Raw genomic sequence first — 14814 nt, 5'->3', positions numbered from 1 at the left:
TAATTCGTTCTAATTATAGAATAGAATAGAATAGAAAATCATTTATTCAAATAAACTTACATACATTGAAGCACTTTTGAATAGTCATTACATTTTTTTTAATTTACCGCTCGTTCGGAAAGCTGTCTCATTACAAGAAGAACGAGCAAGAAACTTGCGTGTTGTTCTTTTAAATAATTTTATTATTACTTTACATTTTTAAGTTTAAGTGTGTGAATACAAACCACCAATTAGCACTAATTCAATTAAATACTCAAATAGAAAAATATTGAATATATAACCAACTGATTAAACAATTAATAAGAGGAAATCAGTCATAGTGATTAGAGCAGACCAGTCCCTACAAGCAGCACCCGTTCACGAGTATGACGGATGAGCCAGCCATCACTGCGCCCACCACGCCGCCACAAGTCTAGACATTTTAGTGAGCATGACTACTCAAAACACTAGACCACGTCAAAGTATAATAGATATATAATTATATCTTCGTTTAAATTCTACCAACACATTTCAAATATATCTATAACTTAATATATAGTAGAATACACATTAAATTAATTCTATTTCGATATAATATAATTTCGATTAAAATGTTTCGATATATATCCTGATTGTAACATTTTTATTGAAATTTAACGGCAATGTACCATAAAAAATCAAAGATCAAATAAGTCAATTACTCTGAAATGACAGATATTAAAAAAGTTCCAACAAGTAACGTAATATAGCCAACCTCTATACAAATTTGGCGAAATATATTTTTTTAATTGAATTTAGGAATGCTCCTCCACCGTATTAAAGAAAAATATACGAAATTATTAAATGAATGTCTAAAAAGGGCGCGAAGAGAACGGCTGATAATGTGGACTGTTGATCCTAACAATGTAAAATGTCATGAACCTCTAATATGTTCACCTTATCATCCTCCACTGGTTTCCCGCCAACGTATACCGGCGGCTGCACCATTCCATTATGATCCATTGGAAACAAAAATATGAATTAAGGCAATCTGTCACTCAGAAATAACATATTCTTATAACTGTTATCCCAGATAAGGTAGTCAGAGTCATTGGCAACTCTCGATTGTGTGTTGTTGAACGTAACACTTGACATGCCCACATTTCAAACGGTATATTTTTGATATCGAAATTTCTTTCACAGAAGAGTCTGTTAAAAAAATTTACAAACAATTTTTTTTTGTGTTCAATTTCACTCACTGGAACTCATGAACTCTAGGACTTATTTTTGGATACTAAAACTACGGGCACGAGGCTTACAGAAATAACAATTATTAAGATACGAAAGTTTAGAAAATTATTCATGTTAACTGGGTCTTACCATGAATAATTTTATGGTAAATAAAGGTATCATCAGCTCGTGACTTCGGATAATACTACCTAGTCGAAACATTGAGAGAGGTAAATTACCTTTATTTACCATACAATTATTCGTGTTAATACCCGGTTCACAATATAAAGAATATTAAAATACCAGTTGCCAGTAAATAACTTAAAATTAACTTACATTAATATTCCGCCGGTACACCCCTATAGCAATTCGGCGAAACATTTTTCTCTCAATTTAGCAACCCCCAGCCACCCCGTCGCTGATAGACCAGCAGCCAGGGGTAATTGTGGCCACATGAAATATATGGGTGTTCCGTCTTTTACGCGATTTGCGCCTTATCGCCCCTTTTCACCCTAATTCAAATATTTTTTTATGCTACAATTTTGACGACGTAACATATAATCCTGAGCTGACGTATAATCCTCCTTTTTTTTTAATATACATATGGTTAGGCCTCGGTGATTTAGTTTAACACACCGGTTTACTTCCGATGGTCGCGGGTTTCATATCACGGTACAGACATTTGTATCAATGAGTCTGATTGATCTGTTTTCAGTTTTCTGTTTCATCTCGAAATCATTCCGAACTGACATATCATAAGAGTCTATAATAGATATAATATGTAAAGATATTTTGAATTGAATTTTTTGTATTGGTCTGTGTTTTTTCTTATAATATTTAATAATATTATAAGAAAATACACAATAAAAATATACTATTATAATTAATAATATATTTTTTTATAATATTATTAATATTTTCTAAATATTTTTTATTGTAAATACGTACATAATATACATAATATTTCAGCGGATCGCCGTTGTATATCAGTTGTCTATCAGTGTATCACATAAGACAAACTTTGCTTTACTTGAGACTAGATGACGTTATGTGAATTGTTCAGGGTTATTAATGTTATTATATTATATTTATTTTTACATTTCAGTTCATTTATACATTTCAGTTACATTAAACAATAAGAAATTTCGTCATAAACAGTTGAATTGAACTCCTTTTTCAATACAGTTCACAAAAACAGTTTCCATTTAAGCAATAGGTACATCCCACACCCTCGAATTTGTACTGATTGGGTTTAATAATTTTATTTTTTTCCGCCGCTCGCAAATTGAAATTTCATTAGAAAACAAAATTTCCTGTCTGCCAGGAGAAAAATGGAAAAGAAATTGGAAATCTATCATAGCGACAGCGGTATCAAATAAATTATTTTTTATATACTTTATTCTGAGAGAGGCAGCTTATATTATGTTAAAAAATTATAATGACTTTATTTGTGATTAGTCTTAAGACAAGCAAAATAGGCCAGAATAATACAAGACGATTTACACAGCGTCGTCTAGTCTCAAGCTAAACAAAGCTTTTAATGTGAGTACTTAATTAACTGATAGAAATATAAAACATAATATACACAGAATCAGAATCATGAATACAAAAGTTTGCATTATGCGAGAAATCGGACCCGCGAAACAGCGAAAGTGAGGCGACGCGCTAAATCGCGAGACCACATTTATCAAATCGTAATATGTTTTACATAACATTTAATTATTCAACTATATTTATTGTAAATATAATCTGTTACAAAATACAACGTACTAACGTAATAAAATAATAAACAGTGTAATTAAAACAAAGTGATTTTTACCCCTTTTTATGGATCAGTAGCCAAAATAAAAATGAATCGAAATTAATTTTGAAACTTTGCTATTTTACAGTTTGTAGTCGCACAACATTCTTGTGATGAGTCTGCGTTCCGAATGAGAGATAGTATCAATATAACATAACTATTATAAAGTTTGAAGAAAGATTATTTTTATTTCTATAGCTATATGTTATTTCTATTATTAAAACTCATATCAGCATTAACATCGCATACAGCTATGACGCGCTTCGTTGCTCTACGGCGTTTACGCGCCGCCGTGCAATATTATGTATCTATGGCCAATTAGATTTTGCGCGGGAAAATAAAAAAAGATTTAAAAATACTTCTTCTGACATAGTGATTTGTTGTGTTATTAATTTCGCTCTGTATAATTGGTGCACTTATGCTAATGTGTGTTATTTAGTAATTGTCTAGTACTCATAACACAAGCACTGCTTTTGCTTGGGATTAAATGGTCTTGTGTGAGATATACAAGCATATAAAATGATATATAATAAAACTAGCTGTGCCAGCCACTTCGTCCGTGTGGAATGGAAGAAACCTTGACCGAGTAAAGAGAAAAATATTTAATAATCTAACCCAAAAAATCCAAGAAAAAAAGTTTCATCTTTCATGATTCTAAAATGACGAATTTCCATGCAAACTGTTAGCCCCTATTTTATTTTACCCCTTACAAACTTTACTCCTTTACAAACATTATGAATGTCATATTTATTTATATTTAATCAACAACCTACAAATAACAAGTTTTACAAATGATGATACTTCCATGTAACCTTTTAAGAAGTATCCTATGTCTTTTCTCATGGTGTAGACTATCTGTGTACCAAATTTCATTTAAATCGGTTTAGTAGCTTTAGTGTGTGAGACAGACAGAGTTACTTTCGCATTTATAATATTAATAACGATTCATCTTATGTCCACATCCTTTCATCTGCCACTAGTACCCCAACGTGGTCATTAGAGCAGATAGGATCATTATTTCGTTATCATCCAAAATAAACTTGCTGATACAAATATAGCCGTTAACTTGCAGTTCCCAAGTACCATTTAGATAAAGTTAATAGGTCTTTTATGGGAATGAGTATTAAATTCTACAATGAGACACCGAAAGATATTTCGGCTCTACCTTTCAACAAATTCAAAATATTGTTCAAAAATTAACCCTTTTGGCTAATTTAGATGGAAATGTCATAAAGACATAGAAGTTATGGTTTCGACTGACGCATCCGGCTGATCACCTCTGGAATTTTAATAGTTTTGAGTTGAAATTAAAAAATCCATCCAAGTACTTAAGAAGTACAAGATCTCTATGTATCTTAGGAAAATTCCAGAACAATTCAGTCTCATCACTACCAATCCCAAATGACAAAAACGCCTTGAAAATAGAAACGAACACAGAAATGAATAAAGTAAGACTGTCGAGATAATAAATAATTTATATTTACCCACCAACATATAGCAAGCTAGTAAGTTTTTTCTCCTACTATGTTCGTGATTTACATATAGGTAGACAAAGTAAGGAACTTCCATTTTTTTGTTGTTTTAAATTATAGGGTTTTTGGTACGAACTAAAAGTACACGCCAGTCCCATTGTACTCTAAACGTAATAACTATATCTCTTCACCAGTGAGCAAATTGCCTTTGCAGTACTATTTGGAGGATTCGCTAATTTGACTGAGGGAAAAAGGATTGTTAGCAATGTGGACTGATTTAATACATTACTCACTTTTTTCTGCGAAGTAAATTAATTATTTCGTAATTATTATGTTTGTGACTTTTTAACTAACACCAATAAAAATATTATATTATTCACACATTTCCTTTTTCATAACAATTTACATTGTATTGAATTTTATTATATATAATAATTTATAATTAATAGATAGAGTGATTCAAAAGGAAGGTTTATATGTATAATACATGTACATTCGGGCGAAGGCGGGACAAGTAGCTAGTACAATTATATAATAACTTTCCTATAGATTTAAAAGATATAATAATAGGTAATGTATGCATGAATAGATATTACTAATATATAAACGAAAGTTTGAGTGCACGGATCGATATTATCCATTGCTAGCAATATCAGGTTGATCTCCACGCAATTCCTCCTCAGTTTTGATTGGGGGGAATGTAGACTGATGACCCGATTGCTAGCCATGTACCATGTCAGGTGTAGGTTTCCCCTGGAAACCATAGCGATAAATTCCTAGTGACTTTGTCACGAAGGGCTATATGATCTGATCTCATGTTCGTCTGATCATCCTCCACTGGCGCAGGCGGGTACACCATTCCATTATCAACTATTAAAAAAACACTTTGGCTATTGAACTGTGTAACGTAGCTGCGACTCTGACTTGACCAGTTTTTATAGGAATTTATCGCGTGGCGCCTATTGTTCTTAATTAAATTCTTTCTTTACACCGTCCTCGACGGCTAATGAAGTTCGCCTCCAAAATTGACCTGCACTTGAGACATTATTAAATTTTAACGACGCGTACACGCCTGCGAATTGTCGCACTACAATCCTGGAACTTAAAAAATACCCTATGGAAGCGTCCATGCCTTTTTAATATTTTTCCTCGCAGACGAAGTCGCGGTTAACAGCTAGTTTTGCGGCCTCGGCGGTTTGGCAGTTTAGCTAACCGCTTTACTTCCGATGGTCGCGGATTCGATTCCCCGCATGGTACAAATTCATGAGTATGATTGTTTATATTAGTCTGGGTATCTATGTATATTATATATGTATTTACAAAAAATATATACGTAAGTATTTATATCAGTTATCTAGCACCCATAATACAACCTTTTTTTAGCGTGGGACTAGATGGCGCTGTATTAATTGTCCAAGATTATTCATTTATTTAGTTATCCTTACTAATATTATGAATGCGGAATTAACCCTGCCCATCTGTCTCGCTTACACACCAAAACTATTGAATCGATTTAAATTAAATTTGGTACACAGATAGTATAAACCCAGAGAAAGGACATAGATTGTTTTCTAATGTGTAAAAGGGTTGTAAAGGGGTTGAAAGAGGAGATGAAAGATTATAGGGTAGCATCATCATTTTCAAAGATGCCTGAAACTTAGTATTTTACGCAGATAAAGTCGCGGGTACAGCTAGTAATGTATAAAAAAATGTTTTATAAATTGATACTTGCTACGTCATTCATTCCGTCGAATGAATATTATATAATATAAATGGAAAATCGTGGTGGTATAACAAATCTAAATTCATCTTGAGGAAAATTAAATCTCACTTCGGGTATATAGGCCTGTAGCCTGCGTTATAACAGACCGACCGACCAAATTACTTTACTCACAATACGTTCATATTACACCACACCGTTTATTCACTCACAAGAAAGCAAGATTCAAAAGATTTGTAATTGAAAATGATATATTTGAAATGTTATGTAACAATTTGTAAAGTATTCCACAAATTAAAGACATTTAATATTAATGTATTCAGATGTAAAATAGACAGTAATGGACCTTATTTACAGTTTAATAGAGTCTAGTTTTCACCGCTTTACGTCCGATGGTCGCGGGTTCGATTCCTCGCACGGCACAAACATTTTTATTCATGAGTATGATTGCTTGTGTCGGTCTGGGTGTTTTCTATGTATAATATGTATGTATTTACGAAAAAAAAATATCTATGTATTTGTATCAGTTGTCTAGTACCCATAACACAAGCTTTAGCTGGCTTAACTTGGGTCCAGATGGCACTGTGTGAGTTGTCTTGAGATTATATTATTATAGTTGTATTAATTATAGTATTTACTAGCGAGCCGCCCCGGTTTCACAGGGATATTTCTACCAATTGCACAAAACCTTCGAGATACGAACTTTGATCCATCGATACATTGTGCAGGTACCGGTTCCATCGTCTGGCAGAGAGGAAAATTGATGATCTGAGCAGTTCCCAAACTTACATATGTAACACAGAACTTACTGCGGTTCTAGAGAGGTCAAGATCTTTTAGAAGATTGTAAAGAGATATCGCTCCACTTATATATTTCTACATCAATACAACCATCAGTGGTGTAATTAGGTAACCAAGGGCCCTGGGGCAAATAAAAAAATGGGGTTTTACAGTTTTATTAAAACGCACATATAGCTATCCGCAAATTGATAGCACTGCCAACCCACAGAAAGAATTTAAGAGAATTCCGAAGGTATAACTTTCGAATTTCTCTCAACTAAGTTGCCATGATTAAAGTCAGGTTGCAACCTGTCATATTTATTTTGAAAATGGGAGAAATTTTGAAAAGTTAAGTCGATCGAGATTTTCTGGTAAGGGTTCGAGAGTCCCCTAAGCTTAAGGGCCCCGGGGCACTTCTCCACCTAGTCCATAGGTAGCTAGGCCACTGACAACCATCAATTATACGATGGTATGACGTAGGCATCCGTAAGAAAGGATTTTGATTAATTCTACCCCTAAAGGGATAATAGGGGATGAAAGTTTATATGAAACTTTGTCAATTTTAAACCGATCGGGCTGAGACTTTTCATGCATAAAGCTACTATGACGTAGGCATCCCCTAAGGATTTTGATAAATTCCACCCCTAAGAGGATAAATTAACGCGAACGAAGCAGCGAGCAAAAGCTAGTATTAATATATAAGGACAAGTCACATAGAGCCATCTAAGTCTCAAGCTAAGCAAAGCTTGTTTGTGTGTTTGTAATACTTTATTGTACAATAAAATATGTAAAAGGACATAATTTATTTATTTTTATTTATTATAAAAAACAACAATGACTTACAATTAAACTTATGTAACTGTATACTAAAAAGCATGTATGCTTTATGCGCACACAGGGCCGTATATAATACGATAGATTACTTATATGCTAAATTGATTTATGGTATATATAATATTATAAGCTTGTGTTACGGGTACAATACAACTGGTTGGACTATGCATGGAAATGAACTCGCGACTATCGGAGGTGACGTCGTGTGCTATAGACTGTATATCGTCATATAAACAAATATTGAGTATAAATGAATCTTTACGATACTTTAGGATTTCTCTCGGCATGTCCTCAAAATTTCACTTGCATTAGATAAAGAAAAAATATATTCATGTTTGCTATGTCTGCAATATAATTTGTAAAATCTCGAACCGATTGAATGAACTTCCATCGTTCAGTACAAAAAACTACTGAAAACCAGTTTTTAAACCAACAAAAGCGGATTGCTATCAATTTATTCGTTTGAGAGCCGCGTTGCCATAAATAGAGATACACTGGCAGCGCGTTTTTTTTGCAAAATTGCATTAAGCCGAGTTTTTGCGGTTTAATATATATTTAATATTTCTCGTACACAATAACAAAAGCTCTAAAATCTCGATTGTAATAATAATAACTCTGGGCAATTTACACAGAGTCGTCTAATCAGAAGCTAAGCAGAGCTTCTGTTATGGGTGCTAGACAACTGATATAAACACATATATACGTTTTTTTGTGAATACATACGTATAACATATAACGTATGTGTAGGTACATTGTGTATACGTATACACAATGTACCTAGAAAACACTTAAAACAAACAATCATACTCATGTATACAAATATTTGTACCGTCAGAGAATCGAATCCGCAACCATTAGATGTAAAGTCATGTATTTGACTTTAACTTTATTCTATCGCGATTTTTTGTATACAGTTGTTATACTATTTGAACGGAAGTATAAAATTACAGAAATAGTCATTTTTTTATTTATTATGAAGCTAAGCAGAGCTTGTGTTATGGGTGCTAGACAACTGATATAAACACATAGATACGTTTTTTTTTGTGAATACATACGCAATATACATTTTCTAGGTATACACAATATACCTAGAAAACACTTAAAACAAATAATCATACTCGTGTATACAAATATTTGTACCGTCAGAGAATCGAATCCGCAACCATTAGATGTAAGGTCATGTACTTGATCATGTAGTTGTTATACTATTTGAACGGAAGTATAAAATTACAGAAATAGTCTTTTTTTTTATTTATTATGTTGCCTCCTCGTCAGCTTCTGGCTTCTGACAAGTGAGCGCTCCGCAGCGGTTGGGACAGCATTTCAACGCTCTGGGACAGTCCGAGTCCCCGGTGCATGTGTGTGTGCACACCCACACACCGCGAGGGAACTCTGGGCATCGACCTTTCTTCACTGAAATATAAGAAATAGTAAATTAATTGTTTGTACATGTTTCCATACCTCTTTATGTAAAGAGGTATGAAAACATGATTCGCGATTATACACATTATCCCAGTCGTTATATCAGTCTTATTGTTATTATTTAATATTATAATCGCGAAAGTTTATTAGTCAGGAAGGATGTTTGTTACTCTTTCACGCAAAATCTACTGAACGGATTTTGACGAAACTTTACAGTAATATAGCTTATACATCAGAATAACATATAGGCTATAAATTACATACGGGTGAAACCGCGGGCAGAGCTAGTATAAAATGAAGTCGCTTCCGCTGTCTTTTCTCTTAGATCTTTTAAACTACGCAACAGATTTTAATGTAGTTTTTGGCTCAACAGATAAAGAAAGTTTATATGTATAATATATATACATTCGTGCGAAGCCTGGCTAAATAATAATATAGCTACAATACACATAGCGGCACCTTTTTTTTTTTTTTTTTTCGAGGGGAAAGGTTTCAGTACCGAAACGTCCGCCTTTATGAAGGGGAGCGGACGAATACTGTGGGACTGGACGAATCCGACCCACCAAAACCCCCCGGTGTTCCTCCTTTACAACCGCGTGAAAGCGCCGTCATGCGGGTCCGCCGAAGCATTCGTCCGCATGCCGGCCGCGGGTCTCCACTGAAGGAGCCGCTCGGATGTGGGCGCAGGGACCACTCCGCGCCCACCCTCCTCTGATCACTCTCCTCCTTGGAGCTTAGGATGCCCCTACATCCGCCGCCCCGAGTGTCTAGGTTGGGACTTCAGGTGCAAGCACCCTCCGCCCCCCTCCACGCCGGGCGCAAGACGGTGGAACAGCAACACCGCCCGCCGCCCGGTGCCCCGACACGGGTCGGGGACTCTCTCACAGACACACCAACAGCGACCAGATTCAGCCGTTGGTGGTCTGGCCACCGGGCCGCCTTAGGGAACGGCTCGTGGCTTACTCACTAGGGGTTGTTTAAACACACCCCAACAAACATACATACCCCGGGTCGCCATGCGTTCCCCGGGGCCGTACACACATAGCGGCACCTAGTTCAACACTATGCAGAGCTTGTGTTATGGGTACTAAACAACAGACAGATATACTAAGATATTTTTTTTTTTGTAAATACATACATAATATACATAGAAAACAACCAGACCAATACAAACAATCATAATCATAACACAAGCAAAACTTTGGGAGCATTTGGAACGCTATATCTCGGGAAGGAAACGGCTCCTAGAACTGATACTTGGACAATCGATCCTACTAATTATGAAGTATATCCTAAAACGAATAATTTCACTATAGATCACTATGCAAATTTTGGGCTAAATTATATGTGAACTGTTGCAGATGGTGAAGGCGTTGGTATTCCAGAGAACTACATAAGTACACGTATAAGATGTATGTACTTTTTGGTACATATGTTTATATTGCAGCGGATGATTACAGACTAACTAGATAAAACTTTTCGGACTACTCTAATGCTGTTCGCCGCAGCTGGCCTTTACAGCTTCACCGGTCGTTAGGGGGCCAATGCAGATGGCACTCCAAACCCGCGGAAGGACTTATGGAGCGGCTGAAGGATACGACATTAGTCTGAGGGCATCGCTAGGGGTTCGAAACTCGGTTCACGCTGTCGTAATTTTGATCCCCGTTTGAATTGGACGGGGGATCAATCAGAGGGTCAACTGGACTACGTAAAGTACCCTGAACATTAGAAACCGGGTTGAGCTCGTCGTTACCAGGAACTTTGGTGTCACTCTTTATTTTATTTATTTAAACTAACCGAAATTGACAAAATGTCGCCTAGTCATCGCGTCGACGCACATAGAACCACCGCATGCTGTTGGGCAGCAGAGCTGGCTCCCGTCGCAGGGTCGGCTGAGGCTGCACTGTCCCTCGCAGATGTCCACCGGCAGTGTTGGGGGACACGAGCCTATTTCGCTTCGTACCATCACCGCTAGTGTAAAAACGATTGCTGAAAAACCATTAATAATAAATAAATAAATAATCCTAGACCCTGGACAATTAACTCAGCACCATCTAGTCCCACGGTAAGCAGAGCTTGTGTTATGTGTACTAGATAACTGATATAAATACTAATCAATATTTCTTTTTGTAAATAGATACATAATATACATAGAAAACATCCAGACCGATATAAACAATCATACTCATGAATACAAATGTATGCGCAGTGCAAGGAATTAAACCCGCGACCATCGGAAATAAAGCGTTGTGCCAGACCACCGAGGCTGTCAATAATAATATCATCTGTCAATCTATTTGTTATTACGAGTAAACAGATGAACATATCTTAGTGTAATTTTACAACAAGATAATAAAGATGGGCAGGTTGTCTTTTATCTCAATTAACAATTCTAAAAATAGGAATCAGCATGATGAAAACACAAACATGCAGATCAATACACACAATCATACTCCTTAACACAATTGCGCGTAAGAAATAACTCACAATAAACACTTTAACACATTTGTGCGTACACTTCGTATTGTCAATTAAAACATAGATTTAAAAGTCTCTTTATATCTCAATTCAATTCGATCATCTATACCTACATATAAATAGAATTGGAGTGTCTGTTTGTAATATTGAAATAACCGTTTTTTACTACATGCCTATGAATATAAATACGATACATACAACAAAATAACATTTTTTACCATTTTTGTCTGTTTGTCTATCTGTCTGTTTGTTCCGGCTAATCTCTGGCTGGACCGATTTTGACGGGACTTTATTTAGTAGGTACCTGATGTAATAATGAGTAACTTAGGCTGCTTTTATTTTAGAAAAATTAAATTAAATTCCACGCGGACGAACACGCTAGTATAACTAGTATTTAATAATATACATAGAGCGATGTATTGAACACAGTTTTCGATGATTCTTTTTGTATACTACAAGTCAATTCCTCATGTAACAAAATATACTTAATACTGTGCCACACAATAGTATAATAAGGAATCTATGTACTTACAATTTGCGAAGCATATACAAACAGAATATAGGCCAAAACAACATTGACTGTGGAAACACAAATTCAAGATCAACAAATCTTCTGTACTCTGTAAATTGCAGTACGAAGATAAACACGTACATACATTAACCACACTCACCGATAGCTGGGCTCCAACGCATTATTCCTGCTGAGAATTTCACTTAGCAACCTACTCAGATACTTTATAACTCTCGTTTGGTCCAATTATTGTGAGAACGCTTCGGCACAAATAACAACTGATACACACAGCTCTACAGGGCGGGGAACGATGTGCAATTAATTTGATGATGTACCTACGCTCCTATTAGATTTACTAACAAATTGACGGCGCATAGTAGGTGGCAAGGTACATAAAATTTCAAATATCAAATTCTACTTTTAATTTCAAATTTTGATAATGCACCGCCCACATGAATTTCTGTTCGCCCAATGGTTGACTGGAAGAAAATACCTCAAGGTGTTAAGTCCGCCATGTGCACCTTTATTTATGTATTTGTGCTGTTACTGGCAGCTTGTCTACCATTCTTTTTATAAACTTTATGTTTTTTATATCTATTTTTTATACGTCACTTTTGACTAACCATATATTGTTTTGTTACTTCTTGCTGTGAGCCCTTTTGGGAAGAATACACATTTTTACTAGTATTTGGTTTTTCTTAAAATAGTAGTTGTGTTCCCGCTCCAGTAACATGTGCATTGAAGTTTTAATAAATAAATAAATAAAACTCAAACCGAAAATAACACTATATTAACATTTTTGGATCAGGACCATTCGGCGCCTTCTTGCGCATAGCATATTACTACCTACCTATAAAATGAAGAGCATCATGGAGATCCCGTCTACATTTTAACCCCGAGATACCCTTATGTGTTGTTAAGATGTCCTTTGTCTGACATTTCTCACCCTTCAACTGAAACCTGCCCTTACCATGTTTGTATTATGTAATATTATATTATCTGTGGTATTATATTCTCCGAGGACAACTATTACTGAATTCCTACTAGTGTCAGTGTCCACGTTGGCTGGATTTCTAGCTTTTATTTTTTGTATTATATTATAAAATAATTATTTAAAGAGTGATAAAGCGGCACGTAAATAATGCAGTTACTTAACTAGACCTACAGGACGTTCTTTCACAAACTTGGACTTCGTCTAAGAGTAATTTTCTATAAGGCGTGTAGGTATAAATAATTATTTAATAAAAACAGAGCATAAAACTGTATGCTCTTATGATATTTTAATAACAATAATAAAAACAGGCAGATTTATATTTCTTTTTTCTTTTTTTAAAAAAGAATGTTCTCTTTATTAGTGACCAGTTGCATTTCTCAGAGTTCTAGTGCGTATCTCAACAGGAATATTCAGTCGATAGATTATATGTATATGAAGCTTATCAGTCAAATAAACTATAAGTATAAGGTAGATTGTTAGTATTTGGCATAAGTACGTTAGATATATTATTATTATTATTTTCTTTACCGTATGAAAATTTTAATAATATTTCTCGTTTGTTTGCCAAACGTTACGGTCGTATGTATTCAGTTAATGTCACTCAGATAACTCGCAGTGACACCGACGCGACGGGAATTGTACAAAACTATAATTATACGAAAAATACGATTCATTTCATTTGACTTCTCAGAATCCTGTTATCGCCTATCTTTTTAATTAGATTTCCAAAATATGAGGCAAAGGAAATAAGTTTATTGTAACCAATAAAGTCAATTTAATCTTTAATTAAAATAAATATTTTTAGTAATATTAATACAGTGATATGTAATGTTGAAATATACAATTAATTTAATGATATTATTAATGATAAATAAATAAACTGGATATTTGTAACTATATTTTTAAGTTATTTCTGAGATAATTAAGTGTTTTTAATATATTTAATTACATCCATGACGTCTTTACTCAATATGTCTTTTTTATACTGTGATTTTGGCAAACAGGCATACAGCCCATCTGATGGTAAACGGTTACCCTAACCCATGGACGCCTGAAACACCAGGGGAGTCACATACACGTTCCTACCCTTAAGAAACCTTAATATATCCTTCTTGAAAAAGTACCTAAGGCGTTTTAGGTGAGCGTCTGCAGTGTATGTATTCATATTCATTTTTTTTATTGAAGTAATGTTGTTTTATATTATCACTAGACAACTCACATAGCGCCTAGCCTAATACTTAGTGTCAACTACGTAGAGCTTGTGGTATGGGTACAAAATCACTGTGTCACTTCACTTATATCAAAATTTATTTATTTTTGTTTATTATCTGTATTTCACCATAACAACAAATATAGTATATTTATGTATATATATATACAAAAGAAAACAATATCTAGAATATATAGCTACAAAAGTCTTATCTTATCGCAAAAGGCAGTCTTATCGCTTATGCGATCTCTTCCAGACAACCTTTGGGTATAGGAGAAAAGACAGAAGTTGGTGAATGGCGCACGATGATGAAGAAATATTAATAATAGTAATATATAAAAAACATATAATTTAGTAATTTATTAATTAATTTGTGCTATAAATTTGTACAATAAATTTTGTTAG

The 14814-nt window shown here is 34.6% G+C and overlaps 1 protein-coding gene across 1 annotated transcript; it reads right to left on the bottom strand.

The window, feature by feature from the left end:
• Window positions 1-8561: 8561 nt before the first annotated feature.
• Window positions 8562-12462, bottom strand: LOC131844793 (waprin-Phi1-like). Its single transcript, XM_059193758.1, has 4 exons — window positions 12366-12462; window positions 11014-11205; window positions 9043-9207; window positions 8562-8760 (listed from the first exon to the last, which is right to left on the bottom strand). The coding sequence occupies exons 1-3, from the start codon at window positions 12385-12387 to the stop codon at window positions 9050-9052; spliced, it is 372 nt and encodes a 123-aa protein (XP_059049741.1). The 5' UTR covers window positions 12388-12462; the 3' UTR covers window positions 8562-8760; window positions 9043-9049.
• Between the last annotated feature and the right edge of the window lie 2352 nt (window positions 12463-14814).

This window comes from Achroia grisella, unplaced genomic scaffold (assembly GCF_030625045.1).
Source record: "Achroia grisella isolate CSIRO2021 unplaced genomic scaffold, CSIRO_AGI_Agris_v1 utg413, whole genome shotgun sequence".
NCBI lineage: Eukaryota > Metazoa > Arthropoda > Insecta > Lepidoptera > Pyralidae > Achroia > Achroia grisella.
The sequence above is the reverse complement of the archived record's forward strand: the minus strand, read 5'-3'. Positions and strand labels throughout refer to the sequence as shown.